At 40.9% G+C, this 23,105-nt stretch overlaps 1 protein-coding gene across 10 annotated transcripts in view; it reads right to left on the reverse strand.

Annotated features, from left to right (window-relative positions):
• Nucleotides 1-23,105, reverse strand: part of CACNB2 (calcium voltage-gated channel auxiliary subunit beta 2) — a 382,138-nt gene that overhangs the window by 128,959 nt on the left and 230,074 nt on the right. Inside the window, exon 1 of one of the 10 annotated variants that reach the window (XM_005308121.5) lies at nt 16,495-16,825. The exons of 8 other annotated variants lie outside the window; for them this stretch is intronic. In XM_005308121.5, coding sequence (XP_005308178.2) covers nt 16,495-16,527 — 33 coding nt within the window. In that variant the 5' untranslated portion in view covers nt 16,528-16,825. Of the gene's footprint in view, nt 1-16,494; nt 16,826-23,105 lie in introns of those variants that run through there. One more of the 10 variants, XM_042857507.2, reaches the window with a different exon arrangement.

Genomic DNA, 23,105 nt, shown 5'->3' on the forward strand with positions numbered 1-23,105 from the left:
CAGATTAAGTTGCAACATTGCAAGCTGAAATCTGTGGGCCACAAAACTCCTTATTAAAGTTGATGGTAGCTGCAATTTGCTTCATTATATGGAAAATCAGGGGCAATGCTTGGAATTCTGAAGATAAGCTGTCAATCAGTCTCACTGTTGGGCAAAGAAGCTACAGATGGTGAATGTGTGAACTCTGTATATGCGATATTTTCTTCTAGAGATCTAGGAACTATAACTTATTTGAATGACTATTTGAAGGAATGCCCCATTAACATCTTCATTAATAGGATATTATTTTGAAATTATACATTCTATTTATATTAGAACTAAATAATCAGGGATCAATGTTTATGGAAAAAATACCAAGTCATTTATTTCAGTAGTGCCATTTTGAATTTGTGAAGTAAACTAAACTGAAGTTAAAAAGAAAAGAGAGATCCTATATTCATTAAAGGGCTATTCATCAAAAATTCTTGGCTCCTTTGGTACTGGCCATTAATTCTCCGTAGCTTGGCAACCACAAAGCCTAGTCACAATGTCCCTCTCAGTTCCTTGGGGGGCATGGGTGTGGCCCAGGAGGGGCACCGTGGGTGCTCAGGAGCAGGGGTGCGGCCCGGGGCAGAGCGACAGGTGCTGGGTGGGGTTGGTGGGGCCGGGGCAGGCTTCCTACTTGGCTCCTGAGCTCCATGTGCTGCCTCCGCTCCACCCCAAACCTCAGTTCTGCAGCTCCCATTGGTTGCAGCTCCCATTGACTCCCCCCAGCAGCAGCTGATGCAACTGGCCCAGGGGCTGCCCAAGCTGCTCAGGCGGCCCCCAGCCAGGCACACCAGCCGCTGCAGAAGTCATGGATATTTCAGAAAGGCACAGAATCTATGACCTCTGTGACAAACACGGAGCCTTAATGATAAATGAAGAGGACAAGTCACGGATACAGAGCGATCTGGACAACTTGGAAAGCTGGGCACAAGCTAACAATATGCCATTTCATGAGGTCAAGTGTGAAGTTATATAGCTAGTAATGAAGAAGGTAGACCACACTTACAGGAAGGAGGACTCTATTCTAAGAAGTAGTGACTCCAAAAAAGGCATGGGGATCTTGGTAGTTAATCAGCTGACCTTGAGCTCACAGAGTGATGCAGGAGCCAAAAGGGCTAATGTAATCCATTGATGTAGAAACAGGGGACTATTGAATAGAAGTGGAGAGGTTTTCATCTTTGTATTTGGCACTACATTTGGTATTTTAGATATTTGTCCTCATCTGTGCAGGGACTGTCCTTTCTTGGATATCTGCATCTAGCTCATTGTGCTTGCTATCATAATTTAAAATATTTGTTTAACAATTTCTTCTGAATAGGCTTCATGAATCACTCATTACCCCAAGTGCATTGGCAACTTTTGAACATGACTCTCCCCTAAATGGAAGAAATTATTTGAAAAGAAAGGTTGAAATCCTACCAAGAAAGATGCTTATTAAAGACTATTTGGCTTGCTGATGTTTAAATATTAACCACCACAATAAACAGATATTGTACATCATAAAACAATAGATTGCATCAGTATTTAAAATGCCAAATAATTCCAGTGCTAACCACTCGTGTTAATGTTAATTTAGCATTACAATGTATGCATTCAGATCAGAAACATGTTGTGTTGTAAATGACAGTGTACAAACACTTCAACATGATAAGTGAAACCCCTCAAGGCTTTCACTCATTTCTCAGTAAGAAGTTTCTATAATTGTAGGTTCCTATGTTCCTGTAATTTCACCAGTCATTACACCCAAATTTCCTCATTTTTCCTCCCTACAAACTCTTCATTAGAACATTAATCTGTGAAGAATACTTACCAAAAAGAATCTAACATTGCATGGAAATTGTTAATAAGACATAACAACAAGACCTTTGTTTGCTAAAAGAGGAATTCAGAGTTCTTATGGGAAAAAAATCACTAAAATTCCCCACTCTCCCTTTTGGTATTTCATAGTACACCTCTACCCCGATATAACGCGACCCAATATAACACGAATTCGAATATAACGTGATAAAGCAGTGCTCCGGGGGGGGGGGGGGGGGGGGGGGGCGGAAGGCGGGGCTGCACACTCCGACAGATCAAAGCAGTTCGATATAACGCAGTTTCACCTATAAGGCGGTAAGATTTTTTGGCTCCCAAGGACAGCGTTATATTGGGGTAGAGGTGTACTCATTTCCAGTCAGTTCTATTTGGATCTGAAAGTAACATATAGCATACGTAATTTAAAACAAGTTAATAGTGCATAGCAACTGCCAAGGCCTCAGGGAATGCCAACTGCCCAACAGAGTTAGTTTAAAATCCACAGTAGAGAACTCTGCACAATATAAGATGCAGGTAGTCTTGCTAAATATATAAGATAGATGAACACATCTTTTCTAAAGGTCAATGTTGAGTGACAACAGCCCTATAGTTTAGGTCTTGTAAACACATCAAAAACAAGGTTTAGCAGACCTATTTATTAGAGCTGGCTGGAAAACGGGAAATTCTTTCAAGGGGAAAAATTGTGGTTTTGGGGGAAAAAATTCATCCCAAATTGGGACAAAGTAAAAAAACACAAAATATTTTGTGACAAGTGATTCTTGAGGTTGAGGGTTGGGGTGGGGTCTGTATTTAGAAGACCAGAAACTGATTTTTTTTTTAATTTCCTTTTTGCAAAAATCAAAATTTTGCAATGGAAAATTTTCTATCAGAAAATCATTCAGATAGAAAATTCCCTAAAAGCTTTGCTATCTATCCTTACAGCTAACTCACATCAATCTACGTACATGGCCTTCTACATATGCAGAATCTGAACACCTTGTTCTTTTAAAAATAGAAACTATCACTAAGATAAGGCAATAGCAAAATTGGGTTATTGAAGCGGTGTAGATTTTGGGGCCTTGTAAGTCACTTTCTGGTTGGAGCAGAAATCAGTGACAGAATCAATGTATTTTCTAGTAAACTTGTACCCTAGTCTTGTTTATTTGAACTAAGGTGGTCATAAACCACTTTCTTGCAGAAACCTCAATTAAGGCTCCATTGCTCAGTCACCAAGAAGCAGCTATTTCCTATACTTTGTCTTTCCAGGATTCTTATTCTTGACACACTGTTTTGTTTTTCCTAACTCAACCCATGGGTTTTATCCCTGGAAATCCCTTACTGCAAAACTGCACACAAGGTCTCAAAAGGTGGCCTAGCAATACAGTTGCTCCACAACAAAAGAGAAGATACACACATACACACACAAAGGTTTGACTGTCCATCCAGACAAAGGAGAGCACTTTAATCCACACAATCCCTTTATTGACTGTATGCATGGCTACTGCATGGCATAACTAACTCTTTCTATGGAGAGTTTCATCCTGAGAGCTCATACACTGAGGAGTCAAAACATTCAGGACATTAGTAGTACCTTTTTGCCATAACACTGCCTTAGTTACGCAGGTCCAGTTCCCACTCAATTCAAAGAAAGTTAAGTCAAAGTATCTGAAGGCAAAACCAGATCCCAAGTCCTAAGAAGTTCACAAAAGCCTGGAAAGAATTTATTTTTCTACATACAAATCATTGCCTTACTTTTCCCTTTTGCATAAACTTGATACTATCTCTGCACCCTCTGCTACTGACAGAACCCTTTTCAGAGGGGTAGCCATGTTAGTCTGTATCAGCAAAAACAAGGAGTCCTTGTGGCACCTTAAAGACTAACAAATTTATTTGGGCATAGCTAGGGTTACCATACGTCTGGTTTTTCCCGGACATGTCCGGCTTTTCGGCAATCAAACCCCCGTCCGGGGGGAATTGCCAAAAAGCCAAACATGTCCGGGAAAATGCCGGCCGGGCACTTCCCCTCCCGCGGCTGCTCTGCTCCTCCCCTGACTCTTCGGCTCTGTTTAAGAGCCGGGCTGCCTGAGCGCTACCAGCTTCGGGCAGCCCCCATGCCTCCGGACCCTGCACCGCCGGAGCCCAGGAGGGGAAGTGCCTGGCTGGGGGCGCAGGGTCCGGAGGCAAGGGGGCTGCCCGAAGCCCAAGCGCTACCGGCTTCACGGTTTGCCGGGCAGCCTCCAGACTCTGCGCCCCCGGCTGGGCGCTTCCCCTCCCAGGCTCCAGCTGCACTGGGGAAGCGCCAGCCGGGGGCGCAGGGTCTGGGGGCTGCCCGGCAAACCGTGAAGCCGGTAGCGCTCGGGCAGCCCTTTCTGTGTGGCTGGGAGTGGGAGGGAGGAGGGGCAGAGTTAGGGCGGGGTTGGGACGGGGAAGGGGCGGAGTCGGAGCGGGGCTGGGGGTGGGAGGGTCCTCTTTTTTTTTTTATTTGTTAAGTATGGTAACCCTAGGCATAGCGGCCGGGCGATCCCGGGTTGGTTTTGGTCTGATAAATGCATGCATCCCTGGAAGTCAGAACCCTGTTCTTAATATAACCTCCCTAAATCATTGACTGTGAGGGTTTTGGAATTAGGAGTGAAAATAGATGCAGCTGTGCAATAGAAAATACACTGACTCTCAAATGGAGCTTTGTTACACAAAAAAGAAACCAATCTACTTTCTTGGCAGATACATGGACCATCAGAGGAAGCATTTTCAATCACATACTTTTTGTCCACTTAATAATTCCCCATGGTTAGCACAACTGATACGTATCATTTTAGGAAATAAATCATACCCAGCAATTAAAAGTAAGACAAGGACTATTATCTTTATCTTCACTTGGTCTCTATGTTTTTTTGGAATAAAGGAAAGCAAACTTTACGTTATTTAAAGTAGATAATGTTCTGCACAATTGGAAATTATCACTTTGAAGGTAACCAAGATAAATGAAACTACATACAACTCACAAGACAAAGAAGTATGCCCTATCACTAAGTCACTTGTCTTTGAGCAAGAGAAAGTCGAAGGAACAAACAAAAAATCCCATATCAAGGCAAGTTGAGAAAAGATACAAAGTAAATATTCTGAGTACATACTGGTTTCAAAAATTCGCTATCAGAAAAAAGTTGTTTGGTTTATTCTCCTTTCATGTAAATTAAAATAATTTTAATCCAATTATTTACCAATAACCTCCTAGAGTGTCCCATATAATGTACTGATTTGACAAATGTGATGTAAGAAGTCACAATGAATTTTGACATCTAGTTAGCTCCTCATTATTTATTTGCAGAAAAAGGGCTCTCTCATCCACAACAATTTTTTGTCTGGCCTTAACCCACATGGTACAACTGCACTATAAATTGAAGCTGCAACCACAAATCTAAGTTGTACTTGTGCCTTCATAAAGGTCTTTTCCACAGTTCTGCTCTCAGTCCTGGTCAGAGGTGACTGAAAATGGAGCGGATAAAATCAGAGAAAATTGACCAAATATATTTTTTAAGTGAAGGTTCAGGTTGGTTCCTATTTTACTGAATCAGTTCACCCAGCAATAAGATTCCATTAGCACTGTACTTAAAACTGTGAATTAATTTGGAACTAATTAGTGAATCATGAATAGAAATATTTGCCTTAAAAAGACAGCCATTTCCCACCTGATCAAACCATTCATTTCTGTTTTGATAAGTAAGCAAATGATATAGTTTCAAAAACACGTAAAGTCTATCCAATCAAATCCAAACATACTCTTTTTAATACTCATCTTGAATACCACTATATTTTCTAAGGCAAACTTATTATTATGTAGAGCCCAACCATCTTTGGTTTTGGCCAAGATAGCTTGACTTGACTCACAAAGATACAGGACATTGCCAACTGGTTCTGGGTTGTTGTGTGTGTGTGGTTTTTTTTTTTTTTTTTTTTTTTTTTGCGCCCTTGTAAAATAAATTCTTACCTGTTAAGAGAATACTGGCATGTGCACCACATAGAAGTATTTTATTCTTTGTAAGATCAGATACACGGCATGATGATTTTTATGTCACTGAAAATATTATATGATGGTGGCATTTAAGGTTTCTTATGAAAAAAAATATCCCCCCTCCCAACTGTGTATAATGTATTGTATAGGATAATAAAATCCACACATGTACCTGATTAAGTATCTAATATCTAATTATTGACAAATTCTGGGTCAAAGTAATTAAATAGAGGGGAAAAATTCACAAATGTAGTCCTACCATTAGATCCATGGTTTAAGCAACAGACATCTTGTTATAGCACTTAACAAGTTCAAAGTATTTTACTGATTAATCATCTCAGCCTGTCAGATAGTTTATAAATTATTATTCTTTTTTTCAGATGGAGAAACAGAAACAGAGATCAAATGATTTTTGCAAGGCCACACAGGTAGTCATTGATATAGGTAGAATTAATAGCCAAGAGTTCTTGACTCCTAATCCTGTGCTGATTTCTCTAGATCAGTGTTTCCCAAACCAGAGGATGGTGTAGGATGCAAAGAACTAGCTGGAGAGATGGGGTGAAAATGGGAGTGCAGAGATATACCCCTCAATTGTTCTTCAAAGCTTGTTTTTTTTTTTTTAAATAAAGCCTGTAGATTTTATTGTTGTGAAGAAAACCTCCCATAGATAGGGTGAGAACAGTGGGAGCCTCATGGGGAGGGGTCAGTGCGGTGGGGGGGGGAAATGGTTGAAAACAACTGGTGACAAAATAATTCTCATACTTCTAAAAATAAGATCTGCATCTTTATTACCTCAGGAAGCCCCCTAAAGAATGTTCTGGAGGAGCCACTGGCTGAAAGGGTGTAGCAGCATAGCTCCCAAGGATAACCCAGGTAATGTAGAGCAGGGTTAGGGAACAAAACAGAGGCACTGGGCTTTTGCTGATACTCCAGGAGGTGCTGGATTGCCACCTGGTCTTGGGATATCCACAGGTTCAGAGAGCCAAACCCCCTACCTTCTCTGTTGGGAGGTAAATCTTGTGAGGTGAACAGCAGAGTTCTCAATGATGTTTGTTCTTTGTCCCTGGTTTTCCATTGGGATGGAGTGGGATGACATGTCCCTTTGTCACCTAGCAGGATTCTGGCACATTCTCATTTCAGTGAAAAGTAGAATTACAGTCTGTTTCCAGGAAATTCCAGAGCTGGGAAGTTACTTTACAGAGCAAGGGCTCTGTGACCTAGCTTAAGAATTTATATTTATATAGCTGTTTACTGACATCATATTTTTGATTGATATCAAGTTTAGGACACTTCTTGCTTAGGTTCAGAGACTGTTTTGGAAGAAATATACTGGGCCTACTCATATAAACGCTACCAGAGCTTAAAATCTATTGATGTCAGTGGGAGTTTTGAGTGTAGATATCTGGGCCTCCACAGCTTACAACTGGATGAAGGTAGAAGAAACTGGCCCATTTTGTTTTGGGATAAAATGAGATCCTCTATAAATGCTTGTTTATGTGGACACAGAAAAAAATTAGATGCACACAGCCATAGTACAGTTAAATGCAGAGTCTGAAACTGTATTAAAACCCTTAACCAATGGGAACCATTCCCCTCAACTACCCTGTAGGGCTGTTAGCATGTGGATTTCATCTGGGCATCAATGGCCCTGCATTCCACAAATGTGAGGGTAGGTATATGGGCACTGTCCCTGCTATGCCCTCAGGCCTTCATAGGGGCCCTACCTGGAAGCCAGAGACCAAACTTGTTGCTTCCTAAGGTAGAAGAGATGAAATGACGGGACCTTGAAACATGTGTCTTGGAGGCCCATGCCCAAAGAGACAATTGAGTTACAGTGACCTTGCATTGGATCATTTTTAATACACCAACCACAACAATACTGCAATAAGGGTAATTTAAATCCCCAAACAAGACCTCTGGATATCAGATGGAAGGTGGAAAACAACCACACATCCTGTTGTCATATGGGGATAAAACAGCAACAAAGAGAAGCAGCCCACAACCTGGCAGGAGAGAGCCAGTCATTTAACCCATCATGCTTCCTCCCCCCACTTTTGTCCAATGGCAGCAGGAGTCGACAGGGCAGAATCCAACACTTGGATGCCATGTAAGATAGCGCAAGGAATTGCCATGGGTGTAGGAGTCACATCTCTATAGAATCATCTCCACATGTTAGAATGTATCTGTCTTTCAAACATAGTTCCTTTGCTCAATACATCCTGTTTTAAGAATCTTACTTTGTACATATCCCAAAAACTTATAGAACTTTTTTTGGAGAAAACCCAGCTTCCAAAAAATAGTATTCAGCACCTGCTGTGTATACAGATTTGTATTTCCATTAACTAATTAAATCTCACATCCTCTCCGAGATGACCAAATACCACCCCCATTTTACAGATGGGGAAGTGCACAGTGTGTGTAAGTGACCAGTCTAAAACCACACAGTTATTCAGTAGTAAAGCTAGGATTTTAACTCTGATGCTCCTGGATCCCAATTCTATGCTTAATTCACCGGAACATGCTGTGCCATTCAAATTACTTTCACGTGTCCCTTACATACTCCACACACCTATTTTCAGCTGCATCATATAATATATTATTAGAGGTCATTGCCTTAGGTTATACAATAAGATGCACATGGAAAAGTCATTCCAAAATTTTAAGCTTAGATATTTATAGATTTTCTGCCTCAGGTAATAAACAGATTTGTGCTATTAAAATGAAACCTGCAATCCAAAAGAGCAGGCTCATTTATTAGGCTAAAAAGGAACAATCCTGAATTCTAATTCAGTTGATTTACAGTTTTTTTTAATCTGCATGATAATGACAGATTACCTCTGATGAACAGAGGGGTGGATCACTCTTCTTTTCCCTGTATTTCCCATTTTTAGACTTTATTATTTCTAACCTCTTTGCCCTGTTTTCACTTAACATATTAATTTGTTAATTAGAGGTTGACTCAACATGAGAACTAAAATGTATTAAGTGCTACAATATCTGACCTCTAGACTTCTTCAATAGCAAAAAAAGAGATGTGAATCTTTCTTTTCTCATGGCAAAATATGCCCTATAAATTGTCACATCTCAGCAAAGTAAGAATGGAATTATTACTTTCTTGTCACTTGTACTGCTGGATAATTAAGGGGGTTCAAAAGGCAGGGGTTTGAAAGTGGCATATAATTCGACTGCTGCAAATTGTCACATCCAAGTTCTTATTTTAGGATCGGTTTTGAAATGCATTGGGTGGATTTTCATACATTTACACACACACACACACACACACACACACACACACACACACACACACATAGCAATTTCTCCAGTGTGGCTTAAAGAACATGAAATTGGCATCCATCAGCATAGTTTACTTGCTGTTGTGTGAGAAACTTTCTGACATATGAGAGGAATATGTGCAAATTGCAGAGAATTGAAGAGTCTAGAAAAAAGAAAGAATCTATCTATCTTCAAACAAAATCAGGCCAACTTGTTAATACAGATAAGTTAGAAGGATTTTGAAAACTATGGAGACTACAGTTAAACCTGTCTCAGGAGAGTTGTAAATTACAAAATCTGAATTTACAAAGCAGATAATATATACACTAACCTTGGGAAAAATATGACTGAAGCTAACATGCCCCATAAAATACAATTTTGAATACATGAATCAAAGTTAACACTGAAATGATAAAGATGTTTGTACTATTCCTTTTTAAGGACAATTTGAACAAAAATGAGAGGGACAAATTCTACTGTCAGATATGCCAGTGTAAATCTAGAATAACTTCAACAATTTGAGGAATTATTTTAAAAAGAGAGAGTTCAAAAGATATAGCTTGGCTACAAACATTTACAGTCTTTAAACACCAAGGAGGGAGAGGAAATAGTTAGCAAATGTAACTAGAAGTAAAGGGAAAAATTATACTGAATATCACGTGTAACTTCCTGAGAGTGAGATCCTTTGGCCTACACAATAATCTCCCAAGAAAAGTGGCAGAAGCCCCATCAACTAGCACATTTAAAATCGGACTGGACACAACAAAAATGGCACAATACTGCATTGTCACGGACTTAGGAGGCTGGTAGGGTTTTTTTAAGGTATTTACAATATGGGCTAATGGAATATGAAAGTGGAAACAATGCAGGAAAAATGAAATGTGATAATTTCCAACTGAAATTTTTGACTAAACTGATATGTTCACATATAACATTTTGATTTAGTCAACTCAGCATTTTCTGATGAAAAACTGTTATTTTGGAACGTTCTAATATTATCTAATTAGACCTCATTCAGACATAAAAGGAGCCAAATTTCTATCATACGGAGGTGGCAACAGAGTTTGCAGATGTGCATTTAAAATGAAAAATGCTAACAATACACTTGCCCTGACACGTAAAATATCTGAAGGGAAACGGATATTTGTTAAGCAAATTATTTATCTAGAAAACTAAATATATTCAATTTTAACCTCTCATTTCAAACTACCCACACAAATTGTAAGTTACAAAATGAATAGTTTTCAGAGTAGCAGCCGTGTTAGTCTGTATCCGCAAAAAGAACAGGAGTACTTGTGGCACCTTAGAGACTAACAAATTTATTAGAGCATAAGCTTTCGTGGGCTACAGCCCACTTCTTTGGATGCATCCGAAGAAGTGGGCTGTAGCCCATGAAAGCTTATGCTCTAATAAATTTGTTAGTCTCTAAAATGAATAGTAATATTCTGTGGTAAAATGTAGTACCATATCTCTGACTAGTACAATCCAAATTCAATTACCTGTTCTTTATTTAGACTGTGGAAGCTTTACAAAGGTAATGAGCATCACTTCAAGTTTTAGGAAGTAAATTATTTTCTTTCCTTACATCTGTTTCTGAACTGGCATATACAGTGGGCTTTTCTCATTTGCCTCTCTCTGTTCTGAAATTAATGAAAAGTTAGAGGCAAATAACAAATTGTCATATATACCTTATCCTGGCTGACCTTAAGAGAAGCATATCTGATAACCGAAAACACCAGAGGGAATATAACACAATGATTTTCCTAAAAACAAAACACAACAATCAGAAGCAGCTCTGAGACACCTCTCCAACATTTACATGTTTTTTTTTAAAAGAAATCCCTATCTCCATTGCCTCTGATCACCTTACAAGAAAACAGACACAGGTAGTCTGTTGTAAGCTAGAGAAGAATGTTTGGCATTTAGTATTAGGTTTTGCATCTCACTGATGTTTTGGGAGAGAGAAGACAACGGGAGATTTTTGTGATCATTCTTATCTCTTGAAGGAGTTTCATAGCTAAAGGTCAATCACAGAAGAGCTCTGTCTTCATGTCAACTCTTATGAAACTTACCTTTGTTGTGGACAACTCAACTGTCCCTGGTCATTAAGAAAGAAGTGGTCCTTCAGGTAGTTTGGACTCACTTGTTCAGATATGTGAAGATTAGTACCATGCCCTTGTGAACTCAAATTTGTATTAATTTGGGATTGGAGCAAGGGAAAGAGATGCCTCCAGCCTCTGGTGCTGCTTAGTAAATAGGCTGCTGCATTCTGGAGCAAACAGGCGCATTTTCAGTGGTTACATTTTCTTTCCCAATATAGGATGTTACAGTCAGGACATAGTAACTCAAGTGAGGAATGAATGCTCGTACAGTATTATTGAGGATTTTAACAATGTATCATTCGTCAAGTGTGGCATGAGGTGATACATTTAATTTTCCTGAATAGTGAGAGTGGCCATAATCTCCTGATTTATCTTTTGAAAATGATCCTGAAGCAATATTCTGTCCTTCTAAGCACAAAAACATGTTGGCTGACAACAGAAAGAAAAATCCCATCAGGTATCTGAGACTTTTTCTGCATAGATTAAACAAGAAGGGCTCCAAGAAAAGTTGAGGGAAAGGGGAAAAAGAGAAAGTCAGTCAGAAAGAGACAGGGAAAGAGATTTAAAAAGACTCAGATTTTAATAATATATAGGGAAAGAACAGAGCTCCTGTTCTAAGGGAAAGAATAGAATTACAGGGGTGAAATCCTGCCACATTAAAGTTGATGTGAGTTTTGCCATTGGAATCAGAATTGCACCCCAGAAGTTTCCATTTCTGCAAGAACAGACAACACATTTATCTATGGTGATTTCAGGTAAAGTTATCTTAAAGATACACTATAAAAGCTATACAAACTTCATTTTACTGAAAAGTTGTTACTCAAATTTAGCTACACTAAGCAGGTTTAAAACCAACAACACACAGTCAACCTGTGGAACTCTTTGTCAGAGGATGTTGTGAATGCCATGACTATAACAGGGTTCAAAAAAGAACTAGATAAATTCATGGAGGATAGGTCCATCAATGGCTATTAGCCAGGATGGGCAGGGATGGTGTCCCTAGCCTCTATTTGCCAGAAGCTGGGAATGAGTGACAGGGAATGGATCACTTTACTACCTGTTCATTCCCTCTGGGGCACCTGGCATAGGCCACTGTCAGAAAACAGGATACTGGGCTAGACAGGCCTTTGGTCTGACCCAGTATGGCCGTTCTTATGTTCTTAATGTTTTCAAGCTTATTGTCTTTAATTTTATCATTAATCTCAGGTCTTGTATGTTAGAATCAAATTTTACATGTACTACCAGAATACCTCAGATTCATTTTTTAACATTATTTGAAATAAACACCAAACTTAAACTTAAAAGAAAATCTACAGATTCTGTGCTGTCACATTTTTGGCTATAGTTTGTTGTGTAACGACTCATAGGTAATTGTTTGTGTGGGATGACAATATGAGTGTCTTTTCCTCAATGCAGAACATATGGCTTCTTAAACTACAGATTCATACAGAAAACTAGATACTCACTTGCCTATTAAGAATCCTGACTCAGTACATCATGTTCTAAAAATTTTCTGTGTGCGATTTCAAATTACTTCATGATTTTTAAGCAGAACACCCAATTATAAAGTCAGAACCAATTAGGAGTTCTGCCTAAATACCAGTGGAATGATAAAGTCATGCATGAAATAATTTTAAATTTACAGTTCTGAAAGCATATAGGTTTGTCAAAAATATGTTTGCCCATGTAAACTCAGCAACAATTTGTAACTTAGGTTCTGGAACTGAAGAACTCAATCTTTCAGACATGAGCTTGCTCACTTTTCCACAACAAATCTCTGAGGATAATAGCAACTTACTATTTCTGTAACATTTCAAACTTCCTTCAAGCAATAGCCCACTGTAAATATTGAAACGTAGTTGCTTTTTATGACTTTCGTCTCTCTCCCTTGCCAAATCTCAGGGAATTAAATAGCTTTCCTTCCCTCATCCTCCTACATACACCTAAAGAGGATACTTGTCTTTCATTAGGTTAGGGTCCAAAATTTCAACTGTATTCCTAAATCCTTACTTAACAGTAAGAAAATTCCAGGATTCCCTTACAATGACCGCACCAGCACTGCACCTATAAGCGGGGCTGAGAGGGAGGAGGCAATTTGTCTGTGTGGCTGAATGAAGGGAACAGTGTTTTACGGCTGGGGGCTGGGATGGAGAGAGGTCAAACTGATGCAAAAGGGGACAAGGGGTGACACTGACTCATCTCGTGGAATATGAATGGGCAGAAGAGTTTAAAAGGGGCAGCCCATGTGGTGAAATGCCTTTTCACATGGAGCCGGCTGAGGCAGCACCCACCCTCCCTCCTCTTTAGGTGGTGAAATACCAGGTTTGGTTTAGACCTGCTGTGGGCATTGCACTAGCCCCGTTTCAGGGGGACTGGGAAGGAATTTTTCCCTTACCACCAGATTGGCCTAGGTCAGGGGTGGCCAACCTGAGCCTGAGAAGGAACCAGAATTTACCAATGTAAATTTCCAAAGAGTCACAGTAATACATCAATCAGCACCCCGCTCCCAATCTCCCACGCCTCCCTGCCCCGCTGATCAGTGCCTCCTCCTCCCTCCCTGCACCTCCCAATTAGCTGTTTTGTGGCGTGCAGGAGGCTCTGGAGGGGGAGGAGCAAGGGCATGGCAGGTTCAGGGGAAGTGGCTGGAAGGGGTGGAGTGGGGTCAAGGCCTGTGGCGGAGCCAGGGGTTGACCAGTGAGCACCCCCCAGCACACTGGAAAGTTTGCGCCTGTAGCTCCAGCCGCATATTAAAGTCTGAAGAGCCGCATGTGGCTCCGGAGCCACAGGTTGGTCACCCCTGGCCTAGGTGGAGTTGAGGTTTTTTCGCTTTCCCCACAGCAGGTTCGGGAAAGGATTTGTTGACATGTGGCATGAAGGGAGTTAGGCTATATGTGATTATAAGTGTGGGGCAGATGTCCACTGTATACCTCATAGGAAAGGTATACAGTGACCGGATAAATGGCCTAGCAAAAGGACTTAAAAAGGAGATGTTGGTTATAGGAATGGAATGGGGTGTGCATGTTGGGGCTTGGGGCTCTTATGCTTGGTACGGTAGGGAGCCAACCTTCCTTTCTTATAGCCCACCTTAACCCTCCTACGAGGAAGGGTGGATGGTAAGGGCCCAGCAATGGATTGGCTGGGGGACCTGGATGTAAAAAGAGAGGGGCTGGTGGAAGCCCCCTGGGAAGTTATTGAATAAACATGGGGTTACCTGCACTGTACACTTTTATCTGCCGGGTTGTCCCACATAGCTAATAATAAAAGTTGCAGCATGATTAAAATCATATCAAATGTCTCCTGTCCTTTCAGTATAGCCGGAAAATGGCTCATTCATTTTGGGCCTCCTTCTTCACTACCTGGCACTTTGTATAGTAATTTACTCTTGTACAAAAAGAGTACAAAGAGGGTGTAAAATGCTACCAAAATCATATCATGTTGTACCCACTTTGTACTGGTGTAAATGACTACACAAAATGCAAGAGAGTGGAAAGTCAGTCTCTTTAATGTCTTGCAACTAGAACTAGAGGTTACTTGTTCAATTTCTTATTTATTAACGGATCAACAACATAATTGCTAAAATTAAATGCTGCAACTTTTCAAAAATATTTGCAAAATTAACAATTTAGCCAAGAGTATTGCATGCTATAACTAGGCTTGGAAGGATTAGATTTTTCTGGTACATACTGGTAAAAGTTGATTTCCCCGAGTATCCGCAAACTGATGGAACAATATTTCCATTTATAATCAAAATTTACAGATAGGCAAAATAAGAAAAATGCTACTTTAGAGTTTTATGTACGAATATTTATTTTGCTTGTTTTGACACAAAATGTAATGTCTGATGTCATTGTCTGATCCCCACCCCCAAAATTTCCAGCAACTGTAAAACTTCAAATAGATAAAAATAGAAAATGCTTAAAAATAAACATTCGATATTACCCATCAAAATTACAAACAAAAAAACAAATCTAATTGTGCCCATCCTAGTTATAACTGGGCACAATATTACTTCAAACTATGAGACAACAGCTTCCTCTATAATTGATTTGTCTGCTACAAGTTCTTTTCAATCTATTTTGTTAGAATTTGTGAATCTTTGTGCAACTTAAAGCAAATCAATATGTTAACCCCTGCTTTTAAATGATCTTCTCACCTGTCTTCCTGTAATGATTGAATAAATTAAAATATAACCATCACAAAAAACAAAAGCGTATCTACTTAGAATTAAGAAAAAGGAAAAACAATGCATATTAAATAATCAAATTAATTCCTTGAGATTGTGGAAGTATCCAGAGCACAATAAATGGAGCTTTCAGACTTCAGAAGAACAGTACACTTAAGAAACTTGAGTAATCAAAACCATAAGCATCTGCCCTGCCACTTGTAATGCAGAACTTTATTTGGATGTACTGTAGGATAGCTTTCTTGATTAAAGGATTTTGGTTGTATCATCTTCCTCTAAAACCTGTTATGTCCTGATCCTGCAGTGAGTTCTGTGGGTGTACAGGTGTCCATCAATGCTGAATACAATGCAGCATCAAGGCCTCAGTCTGTAAAATACGCAGACTTCTTATCCCATAAAAGTAGCAGATGACATAGGAGAGACTCTTTTCATCCCCCCCACCCCTCCAAGTTCCTCTTACTACGTCTTTATGTAGATTTTATTTCACACGAAGATTTAGGCAGAGAGGGTGCCAGATCTCATACAATTTTTCAATTAAACTGTTATAAAGGTAGATTTAGGCATTAAACTGAAATGTTTTGAAGTTTTCTACAAAACAGTTTCCCAGTGTTTCTACACATATATAGCCAAATCCAGACCTGCTGGAAGTGGGTACAAATACTTGGAAGTCAGTGGAGCTGCATCGAGTTATGCTATGGGCCAAATCCTGCTCCACTTATTCATGTGTACAGTGCTGTTGAGCAGAGTGCTGAATTTGGCCCATATTAGTCAAAGGATTCAAATCTATATGTATAGTTGTACTAACACACATCACCACAATATGACAGAAATAAAGTCAATTTAATTTTAATCTACCAATTTGTACTTAACTATTTCAATATTTATGCAAAATCTAATTTTTGTAACTGCTAGACCATGGAAGAATTATGAATAAAATTACAGTAATTTATTTTTGTATCTACTTAGAATTAAGAAAAAGGAAAAACAATGCATATTAAATAATCAAATTAATTCCTTTAAAATGGCATTGATCAGAAATTCAAAGCTGTATATTAACTTTTGAAAGATACTCAACACAAGAAAAGCACATTTAATTCACATCTTACCACTTCATAATCTTCACTGCCATAAAGATACATATCTGCACCTTCAGGATCTTACATGTCCATAAAGTCCTAAAGTAAGAGCGAAGCGTCTCTTTAGTGTCTGTCTAAGCGATACAGCTTCTACAGCTGGAATAGAGTTCCAGTACTTGTTTCCCACGCTCAAAATGCTCTTTAAGTATTGTTCTCAGAGTCAAAAACAAAACCTCTTGCTGTAAGCAGTTAAGGAAATGGTCTGGCAAGCTACACCAGTAAAAAAATTCCACAAAGAAAAGCAGCAGCAGCAGCAGCTAGGATGTGTTATGTTAATCCATTACTACAAGCAGAGCAATGCAGGGGGTGAGCTGGGGTATTCATTTAGGGTTCTGCTCTTAATCACATGTCGCTGGCCTTGTATTGATTGGTTGCAAAAGGAGCCAGTGTAGTGAAAACTAGAACTCTAGTGACGTATTGTGATGAGAGAGAGCTCGGTGATATCAATGATGTACCGTTTCTATTTCTTTTATTATGAACAGACACTTAATTGGTTTGTTTGCAATAAGCGAGTCTATACATGCAGTAAATACTGGACTCAGATGAAGCACTCAAAATATTATTGAGAAAAAAAAATTTAACTTTAAGGAATCAAGAGTAGTAGACACTTTTCAATTTTCAAACTAACTGAGCTAGCCAAAATTCAGCCCTTCGTTGACTTCAGGGGACCTACACCAATGTATATGAAAGCCAAATTCACCCCCCAGCACCATTTCTTCCTTACTAGGGTGGTTTCTATTACTTACATTCAAAGTTCATGATTCAAATGTAGGTTGATTCTACAGTGGTCTGCTAGAGAAATACAAACAGTGTGACTTATCTTTATCAAAATGCCATCACATCATAACAGAAAATCACACCTACTGCCTCAACATCAAGGGAAAGTGTCCCAATCTACAACACTGGGATTGGCCTAAAGCCATTCACTTCACTTGTTACAGTGAAACTTTCATTAGGCAAACTCATTAAAGTTACAGTTTGTCTAAGTAAGAACTGAGAAACAAATGAATATGGACTTCAGAGTTTGACCCACTGAAATCATTCCATAGCTAATACTAAAAAAAAAGGGTGGGATTATTTTTTGTAAAGTCTTATTAAATATCCTTTACAAGCACAGTATAAAAGAGATATACAGGCTACTTACTGGTAACTCTTGTTCTTTAGAGTCACCTCTGTGCTTTTGCACTTGTGGGAGATGGCACCCCCTGGTGTCAAGTCACAGAACCACTACCAAAGCAGCATCTGTTAGAGTTGCACAAATGCCACCTACTGATTAGGGTTACCATACATCCTCTTTTTCCCGGACATGTCCGGCTTTTCGGCACTCAAACCCCCGTCCGGGGGGAATTGCCAAAAAGCCGAACATGTCCGGGAAAATGGCGACTCTGCTCCTCCCCTGACTCTTCGGCTCTATTTAAGAGCCGAGCTGCCCGAGCGCTATGGGCTTCAGGCAGCCCCCTTGCCTCCGGACCCCAACCGCCGTCCGGGCACTTCCCCTCCCGGGCTCCGGCGGCGCAGGGTCCGGAGGCATGGGGGCTGCCCGAAGCTGGTAGCGCTGGGGCAGCTCGGCTCTTAAACAGAGCCGAAGAGTCAGGGGAGGAGCAGAGCCTCCAGCCGCGGCGGCTCTGCTCCTCCCCGACTCTTCGGCTCTGTTTAAGAGCCGAGCGCTACGGGCTTTGGGCAGCCCCCATACCTCCGGACCCTGCGCCGCCGGAGCCCGGGAGGGGAAGTGCCCGGCCGGGGGCGCAGGGTCCGGAGGCATGGGGGCTGCCCGAAGCCGGTAGCGCTCGGGCAGCCCGGCTCTTAAGCAGAGCCGAAGAGTCAGGGGAGGGGCAGAGCCTCCGGCCGCGGCGGCTCTGCTCCTCCCCTGACTCTTCGGCTCTGTTTAAGAGCCGGGCTGCCTGAGCGCTACCGGCTTCGGGCAGCCCCCATGCCTCCGGACCCTGCGCCGCCAGAGCCCGGGAGGGGAAGTGCCCGGCTGGGGGCGCAGGGTCCGGAGGCAAGGGGGCTGCCCGAAGCCCAAGCGCCACCGGCTTCACAGTTTGCCGGGCAGCCTCCAGACCCTGCGCCCCCGGCTGGGCGCTTCCCCTCCCGGGCTCCAGCTGCGCTGGGGAAGCGCCGACCGGGGGCACAGGGTCTGGGGGCTGCCCGGCAAACCGTGAAGCCGGTAGCGCTCGGGCAGCCCTTTCCGCGTGGCTGGGAGTGGGAGGGAGGAGGGGGTGGAGTCAGGGCGGGGAAGGGGTGGAGTTGGGGAAATGGGCGGGGCCAGGGCCCGTGGAGGGTCCTCTTTTTTTATTTGTTAGATATGGTAACCCTACTATTGATGTCAATGGCTGAGTACATATAAAGGAGTGCAACCCTTACCCACACAAGGCAAAGAGCATTAGGAACCTCATGCCCTCTGTTTGACAGATCTTAGCCCCCTGTTTAGATTAGTTTCCTTTATCTGTCCATGCCACTAGTGGGAATGCACAGAGGCCCTTGAAGTAGACTTATGTAGTGAATGAATAACCACTGAAAGAGGAAACACTTGTTAAAGCATATATCAAGTATTAGTTCATACAAATAAGATGTTTGGCCTATCTCTTTTATTTGGTGGGTTTATCAACTTTCATATCCTCTTAGTTCTAAAAGGAAAAAGGCCGTTCTTTTCCAGGGATGTTTCAAATGGTGGGCCTCAGCTAGGCCACAGCTTGTAAATATTCTCTGCAAATCCTCGCTGTAGCAGCTGTATTTTATTTAATTCCACTTTTGTAGATATATACGTAACATTTACTAATACATTTTTTCTTACATTACTTAGCAGGACAGCCTGTTCTTTGATTTGCCTGCACTCTCTCCAGACTAAGAAAAGACTATTTCTACATATAACCCTGGTGGACCAAACATCAGTATCCTAGAAGCAATACGTCTCCCCAGTTTATAATTTTGTCTGTTTTTTGATTGAGCCTGGTTACTGGAGCAGAGGACTTTTAAAAAAAATAGTGTGAATCCCAATTAATTAGTGTACATGTCTAGCAAGTCCTATAAAGGATTTTATAAAGAAAACACAGCAACCTGAATCTCTAGGCAGTTGACTAATACAGTATGTGATGCGCCAATTCACTGATGTTCTCTTGTAATCTGATATCAAGAGTTTGCCCTTCCACTTTTATTTTGATATGAAATCAATACAACCTAAAACAGCTCAGCTGCTTCTCTCTCCTTGCCCTTCTTTCTTTTGGAGATACCATTCTACACAACGCAATGAAGAGAGACAAGGTCATATGAACTAAAATGGTCTACTGATTGGCAGGGTCAATGATACTGTAACCTGATACATAGTGTGACTGTGACACTGCAGCATATTTGGGCATAAAGAACCCATAGTGAAACTTCTGAACATATTCATGAAAAATATTGTTCAGGTAGTACTGTATATATTTTATGCCTGAAAAGATGAACTTTCTTTACTCTCTTCATGGCTAAACTGGGACCACTGCCAATAAAGGTTTTCTGACACTTCCCATTATAAAACCCTAATTTCAGTTGCTTATAACTATCAAATTTTAATCATTTGGGTTGAAATTTTCCATGCTGGGTGTCTGCCTCGAGCTGATTTGTTTGAAAATTTTAGCCAAAGCAGTTCCCCTATCCTTGTTCTCATGAATGGTGAAGATATGTCCTTTAGAAAAATAGTTTTTAAAAAAATTGTGTGTTAAGTGTGTTTAAAAAATTGCGGTGAGAAAAGGGCTAGCACTCCCATGCTCTGGAGCAGGGGCTTAAAGTTTCACAGGAGAAAACCTTTTCAAATTTGTCCAAGTTATAAGCCGTATTTTTTTGAGACGGCGGAGAAGAAAAAATCATAGTTCATGTAAGTCATACACAAAAGGAATGCTCTGATTTTACATTGATAACAAGTTTTTGCAGTGGTTGAACTTTCTGGACACTACCCCACTGTGCTCCTCAGAGGTGGTGATTTCTAGACATTCCCTACACTTGCCGGCTGGGTTTGTTGTGGTATAGAGACAGACAATTTAGTTTGAGTCCCATTTAAAATGGTTCAATGTACTAGGAATATGGTAGGAAAATCAGGCGCAGTTTGTTGTTTTACTCCATGTTAGACCACGCCGTGGATACTATGTACTTTAAAGGAGAAAAAATACTTAAGCCAGGTGGCTTACTGTTATTGGACTACAGAATCTAATTGTCCATCAGTGTTTAATTGTTTGAGACATTTAAGGTGCAACCCTGTTTCAAACAGACCCCTGCATCTCTCTGCACTGTGCATTGCAGGTGTTTGTACTATCTGAAGTAATAAAGAATCCTGTGCCTTCAAAGGACATACCCCGAGTTTGAAAAGTATGTCATATTCACACATGTTCAGTAGAGACTTACTAGAGCTATCCTCACTGACCATGCTTGAGCTTCTCACAGCTCCTTGTGCTGACCACACTGCACATGCACCATCCCCACAGAGCAACTCAGCGTGCCCATCCCAGGGCTATAGGGACAAAGCCAGACTTTTCTTGTGATCGCTGCTCGCTCCCAGCAGCTCTGGATTGGGATGGGGCAGGGTACCAGAAGTAAAGATCAGGGAACCTGTCTCTCCTCTGGTCTCTCCTCCAAAGCCCAGGCAGCCTGGAAGAGGAAGCCGTCTCATTTGAATGCAGAGAGGACCAAAGCCAGATTGAAGAGAGGGAAAGGGACAAGGAGTCTGATGAAACTGGGACCAAAGATGGATGAGAAAGTGGAAAAACTGGGATTGGCAGCCTGGGCGGGCAAGGAGATCTGGTATGGGTGGGTGCTGGTGAGGGAAACATTGGTGGGAGACTAGAAGCCCATTTGCTTGGGGGGGGGGGGAGAGGGGAAAATTAGATTAGACAAGGACCTGGGGGAAAGAGGAGAAGACAGAGACTGCCTGGACAAGGAGATTGGAGGTACCAATGTGGGGAGTGGAGGAATAAGGCAAAGGAGATAGCTCTGACAAGGAGCTGGGTTGTAAGGGGAGAACTGGGACTGGCTGGACAAGGATAATAGGACTGGGACAAGGACAATAACTTAATTGAAGGTTGGTTGCTAATGGCACTTCTAGAGAACGAAAATCCATGAACAGTTGAACATTCCCCACCTCCATATGTGCACACACTACCTTTGTCTCCTCTCTATGTTCCTGTAGATTTTGTTCCCTTCATAACAAAAAAAAAATGTCAAATGATATTAAAAATATTTGGCTCAAAACCCAGGCTGTCATTTTTTAGATTATGCCATGTGTACCAATCTCCATTCCCCATCTCATGTTGACTTTCCAAATTACCTAATAATGTAGCTGGATTAGCAGAAGGATCTGGTATTTAAGCCCTGGCCAATGTCTACGTAGCATGGCTACGAATTCCCTACACTATAAATAACTTTGTATATCATAATACTGCAACATAGTGCCTTTGGGAAAAACAAACTGAAAAATTGCTGACATGGTTGTCAAGGTTAATAGACTAAACAGACGCTGCTCAATAAACATGAAGTGCTCAACTTGTATTCAACAGCACATGCTATTTTTTCCTACAGGAACTCGAATGGAAAGCAATTGAAGCTCTAGTACCTAAACCAGATTCAAGTTAGTGAAGAATGTCAACAGTTCGTAACTCTCACTTGTGTAGTTAGCAACAAGATTTGTTTCCTGTAAACATCTTTTACTTCTCCTAAGAACAGAACTTCAGCAACGTTATTTACAATTTGACGACTTTTCATTTACCTGCAGTAGAGAACTCATGAGAACTTATCTCACCCCAAAATGGGAATCTGAGGAGCCCTTGTTTTTCCTCTTGGATGACTTGCCTCCTCCACTCAACCACCTCCAACCAACTTATCAACACCAGTGTCACCACACCCTGGAATTTCTCTATTATTTGGACAGATAAAATTGATTGCAAGTACATTTAATTTTTTTTAAATCGGCAAATTGTAAACTCCTGACTAAATAAATCAGAACAAATATCAGGGCTTAAGAACTTTTTTCTATGAAGCTTACCCGGAGTCTCTATTCAATATCACTTTCACTGCTACCACAACTGCAGAATCATTGAAAGCTCTATAAGACTGCATTGCAGGAAGAAATAAAGGAAACTTCTATATAAGGGAACAAGAAAATGAACTTTAAGACTAATATTCTTTTTTTTTTTTTAATATGAACAAACATACACTTGACATTAAAATATATCTAGTAACAGGCTTTTGGCATTGCCATACAAGTCTATACTAATGAATAAGGTTAAAAACTGAATGAAAAATATAAACTTGATTCAAAATTATACTTTATGTAAATATATTTCTTTGTTACTAACTCCATATCAACTGAGGCTACGTCTACCCTACAAGCTAAGGTTGTGATTCCCAGCTTGCTAAAAATAGTGTAGCCATGATAGCACAGGCAGCAGCAGCAGCATGGGCAAGCTGCCCTGAATATGTTCTGTCCCCTCTAGTGGCACCAAGACCACTTAGAGATTAATGAGTCTGCTCCAGCCTTTGCTAACAGCCATGTGGCTTTTAGCTCATGCAGTAGAGGCTCATACACTAAGCTCCAGAGGTCCCAGGTTCAATCC

This window comes from Chrysemys picta, chromosome 2, assembly GCF_011386835.1.
Source record: "Chrysemys picta bellii isolate R12L10 chromosome 2, ASM1138683v2, whole genome shotgun sequence".
NCBI classification, from domain to species: Eukaryota; Metazoa; Chordata; order Testudines; family Emydidae; genus Chrysemys; species Chrysemys picta.